The 27,542-nt window shown below is 36.6% G+C and overlaps 1 protein-coding gene across 1 annotated transcript in view; it reads left to right on the top strand.

Moving 5' to 3' along the window:
* The first annotated feature begins 14,539 nt into the window (after nt 1-14,539).
* Nucleotides 14,540-27,542, top strand: part of DSG4 (desmoglein 4) — a 44,075-nt gene continuing 31,072 nt past the window's right edge. The window contains exons 1-2 of the mRNA XM_046671397.1: nt 14,540-14,839; nt 27,035-27,070. Of these exons, the coding sequence (XP_046527353.1) occupies nt 14,792-14,839; nt 27,035-27,070 (84 nt within the window). The 5' untranslated portion in view covers nt 14,540-14,791. The remainder of the gene's footprint in view (nt 14,840-27,034; nt 27,071-27,542) is intronic.

The following is a 27,542-nucleotide window of genomic DNA, read 5'->3' as shown; positions in this document are numbered from 1 at the left end:
TTATCTTTTCTGAATTGTAAGGGGGGAGGGAATTTAGACTGTAACGAATAATTAGAGATTACCAAATCTAGTTATTTCATCCTATATGGGGAAGAAATAATTATTTTATTTTCACACTGTAAAACTTATTTTCATTTCATTTTCTGTTTCCTAGCTCTTTTTTTGTTTGTTTGTTTTTATTTCTTTACTAATGAGCTTATGCTCTAGAGTGCTGCTTAGTAATGTCAAAATAAATGATAAATAGCTTGCATTTTTAACTTTTATTTGATACTTTTAGTGCCTTTATGCTTTCACTTTTCTTTCATGCTCTAACTTTTTAAATTTTTGTTTACATTAGCATTTTATTTCTTTTAAAATGGCTTTTCTTCTTATTTGCTTTTGAAATCATACCTTTTCATCTTTATTGGGGTGCATCTCCTTTTTGCTCTCCAATGCCACTTCCAGAGCATTATCATCTTCATCTTGCACAAAACCTTACGCCTTTCAGACTCATGTGATCTGCTTATATCCCCCTTCTCCTTGTGAGATTTACCAACCTCTTAATAACATCCCCATTTTTACTGAAGATGCATATTCTGGCCCACAGTATTCTGTGACTCTCCAACTCCTGAAGGCTATTCACAGTAACTTACATGACCACATGGGTGAGGTACCAGACACCCCAGATTTTCAGTTCCTATACTTCCATTTTCCTCACTCCACTTCAGCCATCTGCTTCCTCGTCACAACCCAGCACGGCAGCACCTGGATGCTTCAATTTCACCTCCTCCTGATCATTCCAGCTCACTTGCGTAAGTATTCCAATTGCTGCAATTCCTCCACTTCATCAACGTTTCCATTTTTTTTTCACTCCCACCGCTTTCCACTGTCTGTCAGCTTCACCTCCCTCTTGTCTAATCAAGCTTCATGAGTCCAACCATAGTCACCTCTTGGTGAACACCTTCGATCTCCTTGCCCTGCTCTCCCTCTTCATATTCCGAATCTTTCACCCTCCATCTCTGTCTGCAAACAAACAGCTAAATTATTGAGTTGACTTTTTGCATTTTAAATACTTGATCTCAAATCTCAGACTAACATCAAATGCTCGCCTACGCTTCTACCTGATTCTCTGATTAACTTCCAATCTCCTTATACTAATTTGCTCTTCCATACCTCAAAGCTCCCACACCTGCTCTTCCCTCCTCCTTCTTAGTTGATGACCGAATCCTATTGTTCGCTGAGAAAATAAAAGTCATCAATCTCAAGTCCATTCATCTTCGTCTGCCAAATCTCCACATCCACCTGCATTTGCACCCGTCTTCCCCGCACACCTATTACAAGGGAGTTAAAGTCCTACTCATATAAAAAGACAACCCCTCATTTGAGCTCAAGGACTTTGCTCCTTCCCTAATCACCTCTTTCCTATACCATTCCTCTCTCTCTCTTTCTCCCTCTCTCTCTCCTGGAACATTCCCATCAGCACCCCTCCCTGTAGCTACTACCTCATTTTTTGTTTGATTCACCAAACTTCTTAAGACTCATGTACACATGCTTTCTTTCCTTTCTCTTGTCACTTCAGACTTCAACCCCACCCATCAGTCCATCAGAATGGCCCTTGTCAAATTTGTCTAATACCTATATATTATACAAGGTCCACTTTTCCGTGCTTGTCTTTCTTAAATTTGGGGGAGAAAGTAACTATTCTCTCTTCCTTGAAACACTCTTCTTTCTTGGCTTTTATAATACCATCTGCTGGGAATATCACTTATATTTCATTGGCCACTCTCTCTCTTATTCTCTTTTCTTTGTTCCCCATCTACTCAACTTTTAAATGATGATGCTCCTCTAAAGTTTGGTCCCAAGACCTCTCCTCTTAACACTCTACACTGTCTCTATGAGACCTCATCCAAGCCCCTTTTAAATGTTCAAAATTAAACTTATAATTTTATCCCCCAAACATCTCTCATCCCAGTAAATGTAACCCCTTTGATCCATTGCTCAAGCCAGAAACTAAGGACTCCTCCTGGATTTCATCCTTTCCTTCACCCCTCACATTTGATCCATTAGTAATTCCTGTTGATTCTATAACTAAAATATATCTCAAGCCATCTAATAGTTTCTATTAGGAGATCTGCCACGACCCTACCAGAACTGCCTCTGAAGTAGACTCTCTACACCCATACTGGCCTTCTTCAAACAATTTTCTACAGATAAGCGTATGTGGCATTCTAAAATATAAAATTAGGTTAAGCCAGGCCTCCATTTTAACAATTTCAATGGATTTTCATTGCATATCCTAGAATAGCCTACATCTGGTGTGAAAGATGACGGTGGAAAGATGATGGTGGTTTGGACTAGGATATAAAATGGAGAAGGTGAGAAGAAATGGATTGAGGAAATACTTTGGTCTTTGCAACTGGTGTTCACCCTGCATGAAACACTTTCCTCCTTATTTGCATATGGTTGCATCCTTTCATCTTTTAGGTAGCAATTTAAGTATCATTTCTTCAGAAATTCTTTCCTTGACCAACTTGTTCATTCATTCCATAGATAATTATTGAATGCCTATAGTTGTGCCAAGCAGTGGTGAGATGATGGTAAACAAAACAGATAAAGTCCTCCTCATGGAGTTTAGGTTCAGGATAGGAAGGACTTGGTGGAGACCCGACAATAAACAAGTAAACAATATATAGTGTGTTAGATAGCAGTGAATGGTCAAGAGAAAGACAAAGCAGGGAAACTTAGAATAGGGAATGCAGGACGGGAGGGATGCCTTTTTCATAAGGTAGTTGAGGCAGGGTTCTGTTATAAAGTAGTATTTGAGCAGACACCTGAAGAACATTAAGGAATAAGTCATGTGGCTTCTGCGTATGGGGCACTTCAGGCAGAGGGGACTGCAAAATTGCGAAAGTTCTGAGGTAGGCACATACTTGGGGTATTCAAGGAGGAAGAAGGAGACCCATGTGGCTGGACAGAGTGAAAGAAAGAAAGCAGTAAGAAGGGAAGTCTGAGGGGTAACAAGGGATGAGTTTGACCTTGCGGGCCATTGTAAGAACCCAGACTTATTCTGGGTGAAATTCATTTCACTAGAAAGCTTAGGCAGAGAAGTGCTCCACTCAGATTTGTATTTTTAAAAAATCACTCCACCTACAATGTTGAAACTTTTGGAAGGAAACCTTGGAATCAAGGAGATTAATTAGAAAGCTACTGCAATAATCCAGGTGAGTGAGTGGTGATTGACAACCTATAATTAGGTTTATTAATGAGGGACTCCTACTATCTGGTTTCACCATGACAGCTTGGTAGCAAACCAAGCGACAAAAATGAAACAAAAACCCGGGGCCGTTTAATAAAGCAACATTTAAAAAGAAATTGGAAAAAGGGCATGAAGCAATAGATTCGTTCAAACTTCATTACAAAATGTCTTGAAAAAACTCACATGCAATAAATAAAGATAGAGGATATTAGACTGTTCAAAAAGTTTGAAAATAATGCCAGTTATTGCACATGTACTTGGTGATTGAGTTCAAATAAGACAAACTCTAGCTGACCCTGGGAAACATACTTTCCCTAATTTTACAAACAAAGCTTAATTACGCCAAACTTGGTATACCCAAGTCTGCTGTGTACTTTTGACCTAGCTATGTCCCCTTATACAAAACCTAGGGAGGAGAGCCCTGCCTCAAGAACTGTCCCAGAACTGCCCAAAGTATTAGACCCCAATTACCAAAGTTTGTATCCTGTTGGACCCAGAATGTAATTTGTCACATTTTTCAAAGGAAAATACTTTATATTTTCTATGTTCAAATTAATAGATATCTCTTTCAAAATGAATGCCAGTTTCTGCTTGATAAATTATTGACCTGGGCTTCTCATATTTTAGATTGGGATTTGAGGGCAATCCGGGGTGAAGAGAATGAGGGTGAAGGAACTACTGGTCCCAAATGGGGAGACGAAACAGGGAAGAGAAAGCAGACAATAAAAGCCAGTTACCAGCATGGGCAATTGAAGCACAACCGTCCTGGGGAAAACCCCGGGAGCCTGTGTATTACACGCATTTCAGAGTTAAGTAATCCCAGAAATGAGGAAGATCATGTATTTAGACAACAGCTACCATCAGTTATGGTTAAGGACTGCCTCTGGGCACAGAATTCTCTGTGTCTCCTGCACAAGTGAGCAAAGTGGCTATTTCTGATTTAACAGGCCTTTCTTGAACATTCTGCTGTAAAGAAGAATGGGTCATAAGTTAATCTATTGATAGACTGGATAACAAATCCCAATGGTGGAAAATATGAAAGTCTTCAGGTCTCACTTGTCATTAATCTGTACCTTTATGATATTATATCATTTAAGTTAATTAGATGCTTGCTCCATAGAGTGTTTAGACATATAATCACTCTCCTATAATACATGACTTAACTTTACTGTTACAAATTTAGGAGTGACCTTAATAGATAATTGGTTTTGATGTCTATTTACTGCCAGAAAGAAGGGCTATGAGTCAACTAAAGTCATCATTTTCTGTAGACATAGCCCCAACATTTTAATAGCTTATTTCTAACAAGATCATGCAATTCACTCAGTTTCTAAGACATATTTTTGTACCTAGGTTATTTTAAAAGGTACACCAAAAATTCTATTGTCATTACTTGAATATGGAAGTAACTAAATAACAAATTTTGAATTAATGTGTGATGCATAGGAATCAGCACTGCGACAAGTAGAAACAATAATTATTTGTCAAACACATGAATACATGCAATCCATGGATGGATAGACTGTCATCCTTGCATTGACAGTCTATATGAGAACTGAGCCCCTAGATTACATCACATTGCTTGTCAAATTCCCACCATTCTCAACAGGATTTCTTTTTCTAAATTATTCTTTAGCATGATGATGCCTTTTTAAAATGAGGGACAATATAACTCAATTTCATTAGACTGTAAAACATATCTTGACCAATTGTCTTAAATATGCTTTGCGAAAATATATGTAAAAATTTAGACTTTACTAGTATGTTGTTAGAATTTAGGGGTAAACTAAAGAAAAAATAGTTTACTTTCAAAATAACCAAACGTTTACAAAATATTTGAAAAATAGCCCCTCAAAATTGGGATGAAAATATGGCTTTCTTCATATGACAAAGATCATGGTAGCAACAGAAAAGTGCTCCCAGAACTCTGTGAGACTTACAAATCAAAACAATATATCGCATGATAGATGAAATTAAATTTATGCAGAAGTTCAGACTTTTCATCATGCTGTTCTCTGGGAGAATAAATAAAGGTATTTCCTTTCATGGGGCAACAGTATGTTACTAGATACCCCTGCAGCTTAGAGGAAGGGCATGTCAAAATATCTATTCATCTCTGCTCTCTTTTTATGATCAATACATAATTTTTGGATTGGTACCTTGATTTCTAGGGCAGATAGAGGACCTCCTTTGAAGAGAGGATATGAACTTTATAGTTACCCCCATGGAAAAATCCCCCCACTGCAAATTAATAAATTTATATTCTTCTTCATAAATCATCTTCCATAAACTTGATTATTAAGATTTAATCATCAGGAAAATTGATCTGCTTCTAATATAAAGAAAAAAGTAAATGTGAGCCTAGAAAACTTAGATGTAAACTTGGCAATAAGGAAAATCATATTTAATGACCATCACTAGAAATTGAATATTAATATATAGAAAAAGTAACATATATACCTAATGCCATGAGTTTTAATAAATGGTAAGTCTCTTAAAGATATTACACTTTAGAAATTATGAAAGATAGAAGGCTATTCAAAGAGAGTGCAGTATGTGCTAGTTTCTCTACATAAATGTATCTAATTTTATCTCCCAAAATCTTCCAGGGAAGAAATAGACGAGGAAATTGCATTTACAGAAATAAATTAGCTCACTCATAGAAAAAAACCAAGTCAGTGGAATTCCTGGAATTTGAACCAGATCTAAATCTTTACCCATTTCAATACGGCACACTGGCATAGCACATTAACTATAGATATTTCTATGAGCGTGACAAACAAGAAGTTATAATTAGGAAAAAGCTATATAAAATAAATAAAATAAGAATATATTTTAACTTCTATGCAATAAAAACTAACAAATGTGATAAAATAATGATGACAATGAGGATTTTCAATTAATGATAGCAGAATCAAGGTATTGTTACTCTACTCAACTCTATGAAATGAAATAACAACAATAGATAAATATTGAAAATAATAACCCATCTTCAAAAAGAATTAAAAAATGGTTACCAATTCCTCTCCCTCCAAACACACACACACACACACACACACACACACACACACACACACAGAATGTCCACTAAGTACAGTGAAATGCCGACCAAAACTAGGAAGTAAATATTTCTCCAGATCTCTTGTGGAGTGGAGATTTCTCTAAAAGTAAATGACACATTCTTTCAAGGTCTAGATGATGTAGGAAAGCTATGGAATTATCAGAGAACATTCTCATAGGAACTCGATTCACATCCCTGGTTAGTAGGAGAGTCAAAGCTGAAGGATAAACGCCTTAAAGATGTCACCTCTATTTTCTGTATCTAAGCTTCCTACCCCATAGAAATCTTTGCATATGAGGCAGCATGGAGAGGCATGAAGAAAGAGAACAATACACTACTACATTCAAGGAGACCCAGGGACCAATCCAACTAGACTTTATGAGCGAAAACCAGCAGAAACAATAGAAAGCAGAAAAATATCTAAAAAGACTCCAGATATTGAAATCATCAGGTATACACTACGAAACAAATAAAAACCTAATAAAACCCATATGCCTAGCAAGACTGAGCAAAACAAAAGGAGAATGCATAAATAAAAAATATCAAGAATTCTTTAAAATAGGACATAACTATAGATTGCACAGATATTAAGAAAATAATAAGAGAATATTATAAACAACTTGTTGCAGTCAATTAGAAGATTTAGATGAAGTGGACAAATTCATAGTAAAAAGTACAATTTACCCAAACTCTCTCAACAACCAATCACCAAGGAAGAAGTAATTTCAATCTTATATTACTCTTCTAGATAAGAGAATAAGATATTATAATCCCCAACTCATTGTATAAGGCTAGTATAACTTTGACAACAAATTCAACAAGATCAGCATAAGAAAGGAAAATTACATGCCAATTTCATTCATAAACATGGATGGAAAATTCCTAAACAGAATATTCACAAACTGAATTCAATAACAAACCAGATGAAGATGACCAAATCTGGGTTTATAACCAAAAACACAAGATTGGGTTAACATTAGAAAATTCAATCCATGTAATACACCACAGAAACAGAATAAGTGAGAAAAATCACATAATCTTCTCAACATATAGGACATGTTTAGTAAAATATATGTTCATAATAAATATTCTTAGTAAATTATGAGTAGAAGAGATCTTCTTAACTTTATGCAAAGTATCTATAAAATCTTCAAAGCAAATATCATACATAAGAGTACAATATTAAAAGTTTTCTCTGTGAAATAGAGAAATAAAATGATGCTCACTACCAAAGTTTCATTTAATATTTTACTGATGGTACAAAAGTAGAGGGGGAAGGTTAAAAGATTGGAAAGGAACAAACTATTATTATTGTCAAATTAAATAATTGTGGGGGCCGGCCTCGTGGTCGAGCGGTTAAGTTCGCGCGTTCTGCTGCAGGCGGCCCAGTGTTTTGTCGGTTCGAATCCTGGGCATGGACACGGCACTGCTCATCGAGCCACGCTGAGGCAGCGTCCCACATGCCACAACTAGAAGGACCCACAACTAAGAATATACAACTACGTACCGGGGGGCTTTGGGGAGAAAAAGGAAAAAAATAAAATCTTAAAAAAAAAAAATTAAATAATTGTGTAGCTAAAAATCAAAAAAAAATTCAGATATATCATTCGAATTAAAAATATGGATTTGCTAAAATTGCTGTATATAAAAATCAAAAGGCCAAAATTAATTATATATCTATATGCAAGAAAATGTGTTAGAAACGGTAATTAAAGAAAATATATCATTTATACTAGTACCAAGGAATAAACCTCAAAAAGGTCTCTGTAAGAGCTTAACAAATAATAAACCTTTACTAAATAAAACCTAAAAATGTAAAGAGATGCTCCTTGTTTATTTCAATACATGACTGAAAATTGAAATTCTGACAATTCTTTCTAATTTATTGTAAAATATTATGCAATCCTAATCAAAATCCTAATTTGTCTGTGAACAGTTAGCTGATTCTAAAATGTACAGGAAATGCTATTGGCCGAGAATAGACAAAACACTCTTGAACTGAACAAAGTGGAAGGACTTGCTGTATCAGATATAAGATTTACTACAAAGCTACACTATTAAAACAACTTAGTGCTAATGTAAGACTAGACAAAGAGGCAAAAGGAAAAAGAGAGAGCAAGAGAGGGCCTAAAAACAGATACATATTTTTATGCACATTTTATGTTTATTTTTAATATTTTATTTATTTATATTTTATTTGTATATTTTGTATTTTATGCACACATGCCAGTTTATTATAATTGATATTACAGAAAATGGCACAGAAAGCATACTCTTTTCAATGAATGTGCTGGAGTGAGATGGTAGGGTACACATATGAAAAACAAAGATGAAATTGACCCCATACCATTTATAAAAATCATCTTCAAATGATTTAGAAACTTAACTGTGAAAGGCAATATTTTGTAAGTGTGTGAAAAGCATTCTTAAATAGGACACAGGAGCACTAACCATAAAAGAAAAGAACGATAAACTTGACTATTTCAAAAATAAGAATTTCTATTCCTTATAAGACATCATTTTAAAAGTAAAAAGACAAGCTACAGAATGAGTGAAAAATATTTACAATGCATATATACAACAAAGATACATAGATATATATAATGTAAAGAATTATAAATTAATTTTTTAATGTGAACAATCTAATTAAAAATGAAAAAAACTTTAATATGCATTTAACAAAAGAAAAAATCCATATGGACAATAAATATATGCAAAGATAGTCTACTCAACAATAATCAGGGAAATGCATATGAGATACAAGTACCCATCCTTCAAACTGGCTAAAATTTAAAAGTCTGACAATACCTTTGCTGTCAGTGTTGGTGAGCAAAGCAAACTCTTGAAATGCTGATGGGAGCTCAGATCATACAGCCAGCTGGGAAGACAAGTTAAAGAAAGTTAACTAACAACCCAGAAATTCTGCTCTTTGTATACACCCAGGAAAACTGTGCGCATGTGCTGATATAGTGGAGACATGACATAAAAGGGGATGTGCAGAGATGATGGGATTGCCGGCAAGGGGCCATGAGCCAAAAAATGAAGGAGTCCTCGAGAAGCTGGGAAGGCAAGGAAAGGAATTCATCCCTAGAGTCTCTAGAAGGAAGGCAGTCCTGCTGGCATGAGACCCATCATTTTGGACTTCCAACCTTCAGAACTGTACGATAATGAATTTGTGTTGTTTTCAGTCACTAAGTTTGTGATAATTTGTTACCACAGCAATAGGGAACTAATAGCAGGATTGTTTATAACAGCCTGTTCTATATAAACATGTAATCATTCTCAATTGCAAAAAAAATCCAAAACAAACTTGAAAGAGCAAACAAATGAAGTAAAAAATAGTTGCAACACATATGTCAGGGGTTAATTTCCCTTACATACAAAGAGTGTCTATAAGTCAATAAGAAAGACATCAGTAACACAATGGGAAAAAGGAAAAAGGAAGTAAATATTTCGCATAAAAAGAAACACAAATGGCTAATACCCCCTATGAAGACATGCTAATCTTATCATATTAGAAAAATATCCATGTTTGCCTGCTGCCATTTCTCTTCAGGCCACCCACAGGCCCAGGTTAATTACCCTGGCTCAGTAGTACTTAAACTTTAGCCTGCAACCCCAGAATTACCTGGAAAGTGTATTAAGAACAAATAATTCTGGGTCCCATCTCCAAAGATTCTGATTCAGCAAATCTGGAGTCAAGAAAACTGCATTTTATACATACTAGAATATACGATTTTGGTGCAAGTGGCCCAAGAAATATATTTTAGAAAGCACTGCTTAGCTTTTGACCTTCCTATTCCTGGATTTCTTCCCAAAAAACCTGAGCCCAGATCCTATTGAGATTCTGCTAGATGCATAACTACTAACAACATCACAGGTAAACTATATACACATTACAAACAGGTCAAAGATGGGCACTGCCAGTGCCACAGAAGTAGCCAGAATGATGTCTAGGCAATTATTACACCGTGGAACTGCCACTATCGTCATGATTGGGGATTAGGGGGCGGACTAAGATGGCATTTTTCGGGATAAGTATGCAGCAAGTACGTAATAAGTATGTAAGTAATATACTTTAATTAACACAGAACTAGAAGCCACGCTATTCTTTCTGCACTTATTTGGAAGACAACCCACGCCGAGGACATGAAGTCACAGAGAATCAACAAGGTACCTGTGTCAGGGTGTAAGTATGATTTTAGGGTGTAAACTAATATCATCCTTATGGTATTAACACACTCTTCAGGAAACTGACGTTTAATCGCCATGATTCCTAACACCCACTAAATAACCTGGTTTGCTGGCACCCTGATTGCCATACATAAATTGGCTTTAATGAGGAGACAGTTGTATATCTTCACTGCTATTATCTCAAGGTGACCACTCAGACATGTATTCATAGCAACTGCTCCAGGTCAAAACCAAGACAAGCTTTGTTTACCTTTTGTCCATGCCCCCAGGCCCACTCTAATGAAAACCCTTTAGCTTGAGTCAACTCTAGAACTTACCTGCCTACTGAATTGGACCAACATAGTTTAGGACCAAAAATATTTTGTAAATTTTCTTTCCTCTAACACCTGCTTTCAAGAAATAGAGTTGCCCTTGGATACTTAAATAATATCCACCAGTAACCCTAAACAATGACAATTCAATGGAAAATTTTGCCCTAACATCATTTTTATAATATCTTTGCCTGTATAGATTACATTTTTTTTTCAAAGAAGAATTTGTACTGGAACGTATTGAATTAGCTATCCTCTGTGATATTGTTTTTAAAAATATAAGTGTTAAAGCGCTTACTGTGTGCTAGATGGATATGATAAATGGAATGAAAATATCCTACTACTGTGGAAGTGAGTAAGACAACATTACAGAAGCATAAGAACAATAACTAAATATCAAGAGCATCCCTGAAATTCAATGTATACTTTCATATGAGCAAACGAAATGCTACTGGTTTGATATCAAACATAAATAATAGGACAAACTTACATAAAAAATTCTGCTTGCAGAGCCAGCTATTAAACTCAATAATTTGGTAAACTCTCAGATATGGAAAGGTTTTTTTAGAAGACAATAACATTCAGTCATCAATTCTTTCTTGCCGATGCTGAAAAGTGGCTTGATATTTACATAAATTGACTATAAATCAGGAGGTGGAATTCTTTCCCCATCTTTGGCGCTAATAAACTGTGCAGCCTCTCTGGGCTACACCTATGACCTGGGTAGGAGAAAAGGAGGAGAGGAGAGATTGGATTAGGTCATCTCTAGGGCATCTTTAAGCGTGCTTTGTTTCTATGATAGCTGGTACCCCACAAGAGAAACAGAATGGCTGCTGTTTCATTAACTGAAATCCTCTTGGGATTCTACTTTGACATCATCCCTACAACTCTCCCAAGGCGTAACTGCAAACAAGGTGATGGGGCATCAAGTGGCCACTTCTCAGTTACTGCAGAACCTTTTACATCTGCTCATGACAGTAATCTCCAGACTCAAGTTCCAGGGACCATTGAAATGAGGAGTCATAAATGGGAAAATCTGGAGGAATCACTTAAATGATCTAGTACCTATTTCTATCGCTGCTGTTTCTTTGGTTTGACTCTTACCCTATGAACAGCAATTCAGGTAGATAGAAAATTTTATATTTCAAAAGAAGTCAACCAAGCATAGTGTAAACAAAGGGTGGAAACTCTTGCAAAATATCTCCATTGGTCACAGCAAGAGAAGAGTGTCATTTCCCCTTGTGGAAAACAATAACACATAGGGATCTAGACCCATTTCATTAATTCTCTTAGGCAAATTAAATAACTATAATTCAACGATCATCTGAAATAAAACAAAAATAAATTTCTAGGTGGCTAAACAATGGTCAATTTTCTGTACCATGCATGTTAGTGTAATACACTATTATAGCTTGCCTCAGAGCCTGCATGGAAGTAGTTATGAAAATAGAATCATCATGACAGTTACTGACTTCTCCCTGAACCCTTAGTTCCTTCTTGAGCTCTGACTGACTCACTGCTTATAAGCATAAACCCACTAAAGAATCCCTACTGGCTTCTCTCATTTTGTACTGTTCTGCAGGAATTCCCATTGCAATCAAAGGCCTCCCACATCTATTTCTGCTTGATGACCCAGAGCATAGTACTGGAAGCACTGAGTTTCTACATATTCTCTACCGTCCTCTCATATTTCTCTTTTGATTCAGACACCAAAAAGAAATTTATATACATGGGGCAGGATGAACTTGCTGGCACATAGGGTGTCAGCCATATTATTTTTAAGCCTGAAATTCCGTTTATTTGAGACACATTATATTCTCCTCCTATGTTTCTGTAATCCAAATCTTAAACAGTATTGCCCATTAAATTTCCACAAGACACAAATCATCTCCGTAGCTGTTTGTGCTGTGTCTCTAGGGATAGAAATATACACTGTTAGCCAAGAAATTTCTCCACACAAGGATACACTGCAAATTCTCATCATCCTGCTTTATTCCAAAATAAGTCAAGTGCTTTGTACAAAAATAAAAACACGGCCACACTGCAGTTATAGCCAATGAAAAGGTGCATTTGTGCTTCCTGCATATTGAGAAACAAGGGGAAAATGCCCCTGAGTCCCAAGAGCTCACTGGTAGTATTGATGGGGGATATATCTCAAAAGTGAAAACAATTTAATGCTGTCCTGAGCTAGCTATAAAAGAAAATTTTTCTATGGCAGATACAATTATCACATTTTGAAACTCTGGACAAAAATTCCTGAAAACAAAGAAAGCCCAGTTGGATATAAACAGTTACAAAATAGTTCTTTAAATGCTTATTTACTCAAGGTTAGCTTTCCACAACTCTTGGCTTAAAGACCCCTCTAGCATACAAAGAAATAGTGGGTTAAGAAACCACCCAGTGAATGTATATGTGTTAGCCATTCTAGACAATCTCAAGGACCACCTGAGGATGTATTTTAAAACATGATACCACACCCACGTTTTAGCACGTCAGCGTAGATATTGTTTAATTAGCCAGATATCTCCAACTATAAGCTTTGGATTGGGCAGAGCTATCCAAATACTGCCTCTTTGTAACAATTCATTTTTTTCCCCCTTGCTTAAATATAATGTCCTGATCTCTTTCTCATAAATATCTTCAACATATCATTCATTTCTCTTCATTTTAGGATACTATGCCAGCCTTTTAATTGCTTCGACTCTTTCCTACGATTCTAAAAACGCTAAACTAAGATTCTCAAGAGACCAAACACTGTTTAGAACACATTCCTTTACTAGAAAGAGAGCCTGCCTTGTCTCTGAATTGCAGCAGTGGGGTAGTGAAGACAAGATGCAGTATCCCTTTGAAATTCCCCAACCAACAAACACATATTAGCAATTAGAAAACATTTAACTACATTCTGTTTTTATGTTTGTTGATGTTGCTGCCAGCCTGCAATTTTTTATGAGGAAACTAACTCTTCTAAACCCATAGTAACAAAGAGCAAGAGAGACAGGAAAAAAGGGAAATGATTTTCAGAAATATCTAGATGCTGCTCTGGTCTCTTTCTCTTACATTCTCAGGACTCCAATTTCACCTTCTTCTTAATAAATACTTAGATGGTTAAAATATGTTCCTCACCCATGTTATGTACTTTTTTATCAGCGGTAATGCCAAGAGGAGGGAGCAAACTCTGTACTGCAGTTAACTTAAGACAATTTAGTTAATGTAAAACCACACATACAGGTTCGAATCTATATTTAGGAAAGAAGGTACTAAAATGTGGAAACAAAAATACTAGTAAAATCAGGGTTTCTTTGTCTTAACCTTATTTTTTCACAACGTCTTTAAAATTGAGAAATGCAATTCAACTGTAGGATTTCTTAAGGAGGAAAGTAGGAATCACCTGAATCAAGAGATGAGAGTTCATGATTCTGTCTTTCTCCTTACACCATGCTTTGGATCTGGTACCTTTTCACAATGACCTCTGCTCAGAGTCATTTCTTGAAGTTGGTTCTGTAGTGGACATATGTGTGCATGTGTTGTCAGTATGCGTAATTTTGTTTTTACAATGTTGGCAGTAAGAAGAAGCCTACTAATTTTATTCAGTATGATGATAGGCTCTAGCATTTTAATTATTTTTCATGTTGTGAGTAATTTATTATTCATTGGGTATCTTCCCTGTAAATCTTGTCCTCACTCTGTAAGATTTTTCTTTGGTGTCCAACAAAGGGTTTCATTGCAATAAGAATCAAGGTGTGTCCATGTTCTTACCCAGAGCCCAAACAATGCCAGCCTTCCAGACCAGCCCAGGAGTTTGGGGTGGGGAAACAGAGTCATTATAGAACATCTTCATTCCTCTGCCCAGAGAGCACCAGAGCTATCGCCCATGCCTTCCTAAAAGGGCATCTCGAAGCACATCTTGCTGCAGAACCAAATTCAGGACCCAGAGGACTAGGACTAAAATCAAATCTCGCTGGGGCTCGTGTGCAAGAGAAACCCAAAGGAATGGATTGGCTCCTTTTCAGGAACATTTGCCTTTCAATCATTTTAATGGTAAGTAGAATTTAAAGGCCTGGGAAGGAAATGCAGCTTTGAGGCTTTCTCTTCTCTGTCATTGTCAGACTTTCTGCATGGGATTTATTTCATTTTTAAACTTCTTCCTGCAAAGACAGTTCTATGAGTTCAGCTTCTGGTAACTTCAAAAGACTCTCCATGTTTGAGAGACCAAATGCCATGGAGAAGCAGGATGAGAATCTAGCTGAATTAGACTTAAATGGAATCAGAGACAATCTAATTCAGATTAAATGCTAGAATAATCCTAAAATTTATAATCAGAAATAAAATTATTTTTCTATTTTCTTTTATTTATACTTAAATTGGACAGATTTCTGTTAAAATTCCCAGTGCATATGGGTTCTAAATTTGTAGAGAAGTAAAGTTGATCAAGTCCATTGCTTTTAAACAGTTACCTTCCTGTGAGTTTGTTTCAAAGTAGAGGAATGTTAGCGATGTCAAAATTACATTTCAACTAGTTATGAAATATTTAAGCCATATGGGAATTTTTTCCAGTAAGAAATGGCTAAAGAAAAATGAAGAAAACCAAGCCATCAAGAAAAACCCCTTCCAGAATTATTAAAGCATTTCTACAGTCCAAGAAGGGAACATTTCGATGATCTATTTCTTTCAAGTAAACATAGAATTTTGGATATTATATTCCTTTCCTCTAACCCTTGGGTGCCCATGCATGAAGTGCTTTCCAGAAAGCCATCATGCATAGTGAGTCTCCTACTCTTGAAGGGGGTAAGGCAGCTCCTAATGCAGGTCCTTAGAGGAACAAAGATCAAGTTGGTCAATTCATCAAACTATTGCCAACTCAATTAGAAAAGTCTACTTAAAGAAACAAAAAGATTAGATTAGACTGAAGTCTACTGATGGTCAAGTGATAAAACAATTCAGTCAAAACAGTTAAGAAAAAAATAGATAAGAGAAGGGGATTATTAGAAAATTGTACATATTTTTTTCAAAGTAAGTAAAGGCAAATATCTGATAGTTGGCTGCACCTCAGTCTCCCAAGAATGTCCACAGGGGTGATACGACATAAACTTGAAAACTGATTTCTACCCTATGCTCTCACAAGTGGCATTTTACGGGACTCATCTGAACATCAGTTCTAAAAGGCAGAGGGCAGCCAAGGCTGGGGAGATACAGGCACACATTGTTGTCCTGTTGGTCCAGCAGGCACCATTTTTCCAGAGTTCCCGTTTCCATGAACTTTAGAAGCAGTGCAGGAGCCTAATACTGCCAAAAGGCACACAGCCCAAGCTTGGGCGGCAGATTATTAATCAAGATCATTTTGAAGAATATTTGTAAACTGAAAAACTTCAAATAGAAGTGCAATGCCCTATCATAATGATCATTATTTATTTACATTATTAAAGGAAGAGGAAAGAATCTGACTCAATCTTTAATAGAAATCAAAAATTATCAGTTCAGACCTCCTGTTGCACTTCTGTGGGGTATTTCATGCTTCAACTCAGATAAACCTTTTGTTTTCTATATGGAAAACATTGTACGCATCAAGATTTCTAAGGCAACTTCTGAGCACTAAATTTTCCCTCCTATTCCTCTGCACAGGCACATTTTATGTTAATACAGTTTAATTGAAGAGTGAAATTTTCTTCTCCTTGAGCTTGAAAGAGTATTCTATTTCAGAATCTCAGGATCTCTGTTCGGTAGTATTGATTTGTTATCCTTTGTGATTTTAGTGGCTTTGATACTTAATTCCCCCCCCCCCCACTGAGACTAAAGTATTTGTGTTTTACATTTCATGGTAATTGTGATAGCCAAGTTCTTTTGCATTTCTAATAGATCTCAAGATATCAATTAATAATTTTTGCAATTGGGAAGTAGAGAATTCTAGCATGTTTCAAGACTGGAACAAATATAAGAAATGCTTAAGGGGAATCAACATACTATTATAGATGTTGTGGAAAATAGGCACATTTTGTCTTTCATTTCCTGAACTTGAACTCTGCCCCTTTTTCATTAACTAAATCAAAGGCTCTCTGGGGCATCATTGCAGCTGACTCTAATGAGGGTGTGGCAACCTCTCAGAGACTTACAGGTACTTTGCGTCATCTATATCTCAACCACAAGAGTACTTTCAACAAGGTTTTGACTGACTGAACCTATAAAAGACACCCAAAACTCTAAGCTACAATAGGGCATTTTACCATAAGAGTCTTTCAGCATCTTCTTTCTAAGGATATTCATCACGTTCTTCTGCAGTAAAATGAACTGGGGTGGTGAAATACAGTCAACACTGAACCGAGACTCAGAAGCCCCAGGGTTGAGTCATAGCTTTTCCTCAAAGGGGCTGCGTAACTTTGGCCAAGACACCCAACCTCTCAGGGCCTCATTGTGTTTCATGTGAGGAAGCATGGTTAGACATGATGTCACTAAGTTTCTTCCAATGCAGAAACTCTGAGATTCTATCATTATCTCTACTGAATAGTTATGTAATGGAAGTTCATGTCTGACTCTCAAATATTATTTTTATAACTTTGGTTGGAGAACCTAAAGATACAGGTAATGCTATGGATGGTATGTTTTACTAGGAAGAAATCACTTAAGGCAGAACAGTTATTAGCTGTGAGAAGCCTATATTTTATCAAGTTGATAAGATCATAAAAAACAGCCATGTAGATTTTATCAGATAAGAATTTTTATGCACATATGGTGATCATTCATGCTACATATGAGATGTAAACACTTCAATTCAATATTCTGATTCTTGTAAAGCAGAGAAGATAGGTGGCTAAACATATAGATATTATCTCACTGTAAGTTGAAAACAGGCATCAAAATTTAAAATATTTAGAACTAACCTAGCCACTTATCAATTTAGTTCTCATATAAAACAATGTGATTCTGACATGTGGAACAGAAATTTGTATTCATTTATTTTATTGTTAGGTCAATTTCTAGAGGTACAAGCTGATGAAAAAAACCACCTCATCTGATTTGGTTTTTTATTTGTACTAAACAGAATACCCTAAATAGCATTAAATGATTGGTTTCAGTACCACTTGTTACAGAAACTATTGATGTCCTCATCACAACAAAGCTTACACAGCAGCGTATCTCACCTACGTTATTTTTTGTTGGTATAAGTGACTAAGGAATTACAAAACACATTTTAAACCAAGCGGGAAAATTTATATTTTTGTCTTCAAATTCCTGGACAGTCCACAGTGTATTTAAAAAAACTTTGATATCCCAAGAGGTACCTAGTATGATTTCCATAGCATGACCCATAACGTTAATACAGTCTTCTCAATAATATCTGCTTGTAGAACTACAAGTTAAAAGTGCTACACTGAAAATATTTCATGGCTCCTGAGACTCTGTGACGCTTTCCCTTTTTTAAAGATATTTCTCTTTTTCAGAGAACTTCTCAATCCTGAGTTCCTAGTGTTAGCGCTCCTTTCTAGTCCTTAGGGATCCAGGGAGGCGTTGCTCAGAAAGCATGTGAAACTGTGGTTTGAGCTGCAATGACTTCTCCTTCCTTTTCCCAAGTGAAATCACAGCTGGAATTCTTCGCTCAGAGAGCAGCTCTGATGACAGGGGTTGTGAAAGGAATGCCTGGAATGAAACTTGCAGAGACTACCTGCATGAGAAATGTTTGCCCTTCCTTTCTACACAGAAAATTACACGGCTTACAAACTAAAATGCCACTACTTGATATACCTTCAATTATAAACAAAAGTGGTATAATTAGGCTTGAACTTGGCATCACTACCCTATCCCTATGAGGATGGCAACGGCTTTACTCAACTATCTTTACAAGTGTTATTCAGGAGAGAACTGCTTATTAATAAGTTGGTCCCAGGTGTGCAAATGACTTCGAGAACAGACTTCAAAAAGCTAAGTCATAGAGACAAAAAATAGCCTAGTTTCGTAGCTACTACTATAAATACAGTCAGCATGGAAAAGAAAAATATGGATTCTAAAATTGCAATAAGCACATGTAATGGCTTAGTACCACATATTTTATATAAAAGCATCATATTCTCTCAAAGAGAAATTATTAAAATAGAAAGCTAGGCCCAGAAAAACTTGAGCAATTTCCCAAAAGTTAGATTGCTACAGAATATCTTACATCCTATTATTCTCCCTAGAACATACACATCATAACAGGTTGGAACTTGTCTTGCACACAAAGGACCGGTGCCTGTCACATAATATTTTATCAATGAAAATTTTTGAATGAATGAATGAATGAATTTCTAATTTATCTTTCTTACCAAGTCTATTTCTCATCTCTACGCTAATTGGCAACTTTAATGTGGTTGGTGAGCTTCCAAGTGAGTTTGAGGATTTAAAATTAAGACAACCAAGGAGTTGGAAAGGTAAATAGAAGTACCCTCATTTTACAAATAAAGAAACTTTCAGGGCATAAATGATTCCTAAATGTACCATAAGTGGTACAATTGGAATTTGAACCAATACTATATGTCCAAAACTCTACCTACTGTTCCAGAATTGCCTTCCTTCCCCCAACTGGGCCAACACTGCATCCTGTACATGCTCCTTTTACCATGCCTATAACATTCCAATATCTTTATGTGCTTTCCTCCCTCTTTTAACACGTGAGCCCTTTCTGGTCTCCATCATATACTCAGAGATTAGCACAGACACATACATTTTAGCTTCCTAGGCACTTTTATAGTGCCAGAAAAAGTCCTACTCAGGTCACTTCTGTAATGCAATTTATTGTAAGGACGTCCAAAGAAAAAAGGAAGACAGGAAATTCTCTCATCAACCAGGCCACAGAGACTGTGATACACTCAGGATAAGACACATTGCTTCAGGTTATTTTTTCTCCCTCAATTGCAAGAGCCTCTAATTCCCTTTTCCAGTACTCCACCATTATAGTAACTGGTTCAGCCATGTCAATTTTGTGTGATGTCTTCTAGCCATGCTCTCAGGCCAAACCACATCCTAGGATGATGCATGACCTACATAGGTTCTAAAAAAGTGACTTTTATAGGCAAGGAATTTCTGCAATTATCCAGGAACCCGTAACTATTCCTCACAGTTTAACTGAGGTTCATGCAGTTATGCTACTACGTGTGATTTAGGAAGATGACGTCATTTCATGTTTCTTCCAAAACAGCCATTCATAGGTCCATTCCTGGAAAATGAGGAGCCTCCTGACAGGGCTCATGATTTCGTAGGGCCTGAGAATAAAACCTGCCGAGTTCCTTCGGGCAGACCTGCACATAAAGGGCGGGGGTTGGGGGTTAGAGGGCTTGGCTACTGTTACCCTCATCAGTACAGCCAACTGAGCAGGATGTAGAAATACCAAAGGTGTAACATGGCGGCCTCCATCAGGCACAATATAAGTTCTGCTAGATAAGAACCCTGAGATCTAGCATTCCAATTGCCCAAGCCTAAAACAAAATGTCAGCGACAGCAAAAGAATGAAAAAGAGCTTATACTCAAGGATTCTCAGGGCTACCTGGGATTGTTGCTATCCCTCAATTGAGTTGTGTTCTGTAGAGAGGACAAGAGCGAGTAAAATGAACTCAAAACACTTCCTTTATCCCTTTAAACCGAGGACTAATATGATTGGTGTGGCTAATTTCAAGACTTTAAAAATGATTGACTTGCACTTTTACATGTCAGGTGGTGCTATAAATATATCCTCTAAAGCCCAGAAAACTATTTTTCCACCATTCCTTCTTTATAAATGTACTGAGCATTTACTGTGCCCATCACTTCCACATTTTGTATTCTATTTAGATCAGAACCTGAATTAGAGAGAGGCGAGAGGATTTACCCAAGGGCAAACAACTGGTAAACAGAGTCATACTCAGTTCTTCTGCCTCCAAGTGTAAAGTATTTGTCTCTAAGCCACACTGCTTTTTATGGAGCTAAACTATAATTTAAGCCTACGTATCCATATTGGGATATAAATTATTTGTCTTAGAAATATATACCGATTTAAGAAACTGAATTGCTACTGTAACAATAGTCTTCAAATTGGGGCACAGATAGCCCTGAGACAAATGAGCACTTCAAAGGGTACAAGTGCATAGATAGTGTTAAGGGAATCATTTACTCAATCTCAGCTGCCATATATAAATATTCTTTATTTAAGTCAATCTGCCGAGCATGCGCCTGAACACGAGGTACCAAGCTGCTTCTCCTCTCCCAAATCCGCTTTAAAAAAAAAAGGTACCCCTCTCACCCATGGCAAACATTACTATGTTGTACTGCAAAGACTGTAAAAGAATCTGGGGCACTAAGCGAAGGGATAATTCAAAGCATCAATGTCAGTACTGAGAAAGAAAATCGACTCTAAAGCTTGTAACACATCATTTTGCAAGTCATGTGGTTTTCAATTATTCACTTTCAACAAAATTAAAAGGGAACCTGAGAGAGCTGTCAGCTAATAGGTCATTTTAAAAAGCATTTTTAATGACAGATTACCCTGTAGATTGAGGTGATATAATTCAAAGTAAGTTTGAAGAATTTAATGATTCTGCTCCTAACAAGAAAATTCCCCAATATCATCCAGCTATTTATGTGAACAAGTTTTCTCAGTACTTACAACTGAAAAACAAAACCAAACAAAATAGAATTGATGCTAAAACTTGTTTAATTCTAGCAATAAGTAATATTTATTCATGAACTAATTTTTTAAAGCTTCATCCAACTCTTTGCAATGAACTTCTGATGAAATTTTACTTTATATATTTAATTATATTAATATTATATTAATATCATATAAATAATATGTCAGAATTTCCATATTTGCACATTATTTAATCAATTGTGCTGCTAACAAGAATTGTAAAGCTAATTCAATCTATAAGAAATTGATTTTTAACACTTAGAACCTTGCAGTTATAGAATTCTAATAAAATAAAATTTCTATTCGTATACATGTTTTTGTTGCAGAGAAGTATGACAGACCACTCACCAAAAGCCTTAAGAATATATTAAAATATATTTTGGAGCTGGCCCAGTGGTGTAGTGGTTAAGTTCACACACTCCACTTCAGCAACCTGGGGTTCAGATCCTGGGCATGGACCTATACACTGCTCATCAAGCCAGGCTGTGGAGGTGTCCCACACACAAAACAGAGAACTATTGGCACAGATGTTAGCTCAGTGACAATCTTCCTCAAGCAAAAAGAGGAAGACTGGCAACAGATATTAGCTCAGGGCCAATCTTCCTCACCAAAAAAAATATATATATCTATCTATAAAAATATATATATTTAAAGCTTAAAAAATATATTCCAGTAGGATGAACCTATAGAGGATATGGCTCACTAAAAGGAAATAGGATATAGGCGTTCAAGGAGAAACAGAAATGAAATAAAATTTCCAACTATTAAAGAAGAACTTATTCATCACTTTTTTAATGGATAGAACTTGGCATCAAACAACTACAACATTTAGATTCTGTTGGTTATATTTAAAAAGTAACGTAACGGCTTTATTTTAAAATATCAACATTTACGATATTCTTAAATTCCATCCACTGCAGCTATTTAAACTTATAATGAAATTTTTTAGATGTCACTATAGAAAATTTTAAAGCACATCACTTTTCAAAAATATTTTAGAACTACATAAAGCAAAATCTTTTGAATACCTCTGCAAGACAGTATTAGGAGTAGTCAACACAAACATCAATATTTTCCCAGAGCCACGGCCACAATTATATTATAACAAAGTTTAAGCAAAACCAGAGCAATTTGGTAAAATAACATCAGGTGATTTAAGAGAAACTTTAGGTGTTGAGTAAATGAATTGTTAAAACATAAACTGAGGCATATGAAAATTTTAAGAATTTATTTGAGGGAAAATCTATTAGAATCAGACATCGACAAACCAAAAGTGGTTAGAGATGCTCCACCAATGGAAGATGGGGAAAAATTTTTATTGAGAAAAGCTGGAAACAAAGTAAGGACATTGCTGACTGGCGATAGCTTAAAGCCTAGTTGGCTGTTTGGGATCGGTCCTTAGGTTTCAATTTCATAACCTTGAGAAATTTACAGGCTTAGATTTTGGTTTGCTTAAGTATACACCATGGCATCAGAGCCACCTCAGTCTGATGGTCTCCTTGCTTAATTAATTTAACCAAAAAACATCAGCAGAATTGTGATTTAGTCCATTCTTGAGCTGGGTGTTCTAACTGCACAGATACAATATTAACCTTGCAGGCTTATTGTAAGCACACAGAAACCATGGTGAGGATACAGTGAAAAATCACCTGCCACATCTCTGACTGAATCATGAGCAGAACTAGGAGCAGAATCGTGAGAGGGTGAGCTAGGACTCACTCTCACTACTGCCCAGTTAAAATTAGGTTGTTGGGTTGATTATAGCTCTGAGAGTAAACAGCATAACGAGGCTATTGTGATTCTCTGTCAGGCCTATGACAACGTCAGGGAGGGGGAGAGGAACAGGTGGAAGAACACATCAAAGAAAAGAAGTGGAGCAGAGAGAAAGAAAGACAGACAAACAGGAAGCTGAAGACAAGGAGAGAGAACTTTTTAACCATGGGCTCATGTGCCGAGTTCACCAACCTGCCAGCATCCACTGAGGCAGTGCTTCCGGCTAGCCTCCCACGGGAGGACAGTGCCAGAAAACCACAAGTCACAGTTTAGTCTGCAGCTTTAAACTGCGGAAGCTATCAGTTCTTTGTTAGCCTAGTCTCCCAATGACCTGAATGGAAGGCATCTATTAAAGTGATACATTAAGGCAACCTTCAAAATGTCTGACGTCTGTACCTGGGGTTTTCCTCTTAGAAGTCAGATTTATTGAGATATGATTTATATACAATAACATTCACCCTTTTAAGTATACAGTTCTATGATTTTTGTCACACACAGCTGTGTAATCATCACCATAATCAAGATGCAGAACATTTCCATCACCCAGTAAAGTTCTTTTGTGTTCCTTTATGGTCAACCCATAACCCTACTCCCAGACGCTAGCAACCACTTATCTATGTCCTATAATTTTGCCTTTTCAAGAATATCATAGAAACAGAATTATATAGTATGTTTTGGTGTGAACATATACTTTCATTTCTTTTGGGTAAATATGTAGGAGTGGGACAGCTGGGTTGTATGGTGTAATGTTTAATTGTACAAGAAAGTGCCACACAGTTTTCCAATGTGGCTGTACCATTTCACGTTCCCACCAGCAGTGCATGAGAGTTCACACTTGGGGTTGTCAGAGTTTTGCTTGTAGCAATTCTAATAGGTGTGTAGTGATACCTCATTTTTATTTTAATTTGTATTTCCTTAATACAAGTCATTCTTTTTTTTATTGAGGTCACATTTGGTTTATATCATTATATAAATTTCAGGTGTACATCATTATATCCCATTATACATGTGTTAATTGACACGGAAATTTACCATGATAACCAGTGAGTACAAAAAGCAAATTACCGAATGGTGTATATAATATAATTTCTTTATGGTTAAAAAAATTATAATTTGTGTGAGTATGTGTTTTTGGAAAAAGTGTCTGAAAGAATTTCTACAAATTTAACAGTGGTAATCTCCTAGTAGTGGGATTCTCTGTGATTTTTACTTTTTCTTATACCTTCCAGAGTATCTAAGCCCCCAAATGCAATATTTATTATGAAATGAAGCATCCTATGCAACAAAATAAAACTATCTTCTATTAAATACTGAACTTCTTTCCCAGGTCTAGATATTTTACTAATGTCTAATAAAATCACACATGAGGGAGAAAGTGCATTAAGAGGATGCCCTACTGCAAAATTTCTAATCTGTATTTTTCCCGCTTCTGGATTCAGCTGTCATTCCAAATCCCAATCTACACCTTCCACTCCCTCTTATACCCACTCCATTTGTCACAGTCTCTGTCTAGTCTCAGTTCATTGGCGCTCCCTGGTTTTACTCTGCTCCCTGACTCCTGAAGTTCACAATAGTATCTTATCACCTCCCCGAGCTTCCGCACTGACTAGATAATAATCCCCAACTCTTGGCCAGCCCTCACCTTCCTTCTCCTCCCACTCCCAGGTTGCCAAGTTCTACTAGAGAAGGCACAAAAGAGATGGGCCACACATCATATTCTTGCTTCCTAATCTCAACTGGTGCCCCAACTCTTCATCAGCTGCGGAAGAATAGTTTATTTGCTCAGTTTCCAATTTTCTGTGCTCAAGTGTTCCCTAACTCGAGAATGCTAGGCGGGCCTACTGCTCTCTCTTAGTCACGGCGTTTAGTTGGTACCCTGTCACCTTCCGTCTTGACGGTCTCCACAATCCCCTCCCCATTGTCCCTCACTCCAACTCCGCAAACTATGGAATAAGTAAATACATAATTTTCCTCCATTTACACCTCAAAAGTATTTTCTGTCTTTATGTATTCTGACATCTGTTTCAGAGGAAGAAACAGTCTTCCACATTATCAGGTCTCTTTTACCTGCACTTTCGATTCAGCCATTCCTATTGGCTCTTAACTACAATTGTAACTACGCCTTGATTTCTTCTTCCTTCTCCCCCTCCCTTTCTCCCTTCTCCTTCTAGCACTCTTTCTCCACAAACCCCATCTCCTCTTTCTGTAGACTGTATATGGGTCATGGTTTCCCACCCTAAAAAATATGTCTTGATCTAGTTAACTCTTCAAACTGCATCATACCTCTCACATTTCTTTTATGTCTTAACTTGAAAACGTGATCTAGGAATGCCACTTCTACTTTCTCAATAAGCTCATTCCTTGACTCCTGCAATTTGACTTATGCCACTGGCAAAGTCAATAACGACTGCCTGCTTTAAGATCCCACGGCCTTCTCAATTCCCATTCTCCTTGACCTTGCTATGACACATAAACCACTAAATATTCACTCTTTGTCTAACTTCTTGTCACTCTACTCCATTCATTCAGCCTCCTTTCTGGCTACTTCTTCTCCACTTCCTTATCTAATCTCTTCTCCTTTCTGAATTTAACTTCTTTACTAACCCTTCACTGTAACAACCACCACTTCTTGCTGTTCTCACACTAACAGAACCTGATCTGTGCCACCACCTTTGACTTCACTATTCTTTTGGTCTCCCAGAGCCCTCCACTTTTAGACTTCTTCCTTTTCCTGCACAAATATAAGCATTTCCCAGAAGATTTTCTTCCCTCCCTACTTCATTTATCTTAAATTGTTTCATGTAATATCCTCATTTCCTTCAACTTTACATAGCACTCTTGTTTGGATAAATTCCACTTCTTCAGCTTTTACATCTATCTCAAATTTTAGAAGCACATTGAAAATAAACAAAACAAACTTAAGTCATCATCTCCCTGCAGTGATAGTCTCTCATGGAATTTTCTGTTTCTAGTAATAGTGCTTCCATTCTTTCAGAAAGACAAGCTTACTTCACCCAAATCATCTGACTTTTCCTCACATTCTATAAGCCCTTTCAGTTCTTTGGTACTGTTTCCATTCTCTCTCCTTTCCACTGCCACTCCAGCACCCATGTTCAAGTTCTGTGTCTTACCGAAGCAACTGCTAATTCCTAAGTGTCTCAACTTCAAGCGTTTTTCCTCTGTAATCATCCATTCATATCAACAGCATGTTTTTAAAACAATGTTTTTGCTACTCCTGGTCCCTACCCAATAAAGTCCAAACTCCTTAGTCTGGTATATAAAGCACCTCATGGTCTGCCTCCAAACTGACATTCCAAACCTTGTCTCCCGTGTCTCCTCACTACCTCCTCTACCTTCCAGCTCATAACATTATTCACATTTCTGGAACATCCTCTGAAACTTAGTGCCTTTAAACCTGTCTTCATATTTTACTCTGGCTGAATTTTCTTGCCCATCAATTCCTCTTATCAAAGTAGCTTCATCCTACAGAAACATTTGAAATCCCTAGTCTCCTATGAGGCCTCTCCAAAATTCACTTTAATAACTTGAGGTGTCTGCTCCACTCCTCCCCTCAGCCCACTGGTGCCTCTGTTGAAGCACGCACCCTAACTGCCCTGCTGTAGACCTATGCGTTTATCTTCCCTAAAAGTGTAAAAGCCCCTGGAGAGCAAAAAAGCCTGTATTATTCATTTTGTATCATCATGTTTATTCCAAATTACTAACAAAATGTCTATTTAAAAAATGAATTAATAAGAGAACATTACCAGTGTTTTTACGACACTGATTCCTTTAAATTCTGCTTATTTATGCTAACGTTGTGTCTTCTATAACAGGTGGTGCTGGAAGTTAACAGTGAATTTATTGTTGAGGTAATGTATCATAAAACTATTTTCTCAATTTAAAATTAAAAGAAAAACTGAATTTTGTAGTACGTCATATATCAAAAATCAGAATATTTGAGACCATAATCATCCAGATAAAAGTTAAGAGGCAAAAACCTCTGCCGAACTGAAACAGCAATGGTAAACCCCATATCCATGCCTTTAGGCAGGGTTTGTGACAGCTCAGTGTCATAGTAACTTCTACTTATCAAACTATACTGGTAGCTTATTTATGCATTTCCCCAATCTACAGCAAAGCAAAATAAACAAAGTAACACATGAGAATGGGAAGAGGATTTTTAGACAGTTACTTCAGCAAGAAAGACAACTGATGCTCAATCTATGAGGGAAAGATACAAAAATAAAAAACTATGTAATCACAACTAAAAAGAACAACAGAGCATCTGGCACCATTGAGAGTGTGACTCAGGAAAGAAACCTGCTGTTTTCTCTGGCAAGG

Source organism: Equus quagga, chromosome 9 (assembly GCF_021613505.1).
Source record: "Equus quagga isolate Etosha38 chromosome 9, UCLA_HA_Equagga_1.0, whole genome shotgun sequence".
NCBI classification, from domain to species: domain Eukaryota; kingdom Metazoa; phylum Chordata; class Mammalia; order Perissodactyla; family Equidae; genus Equus; species Equus quagga.
This window is presented reverse-complemented; position numbering and strand designations above follow the sequence as displayed.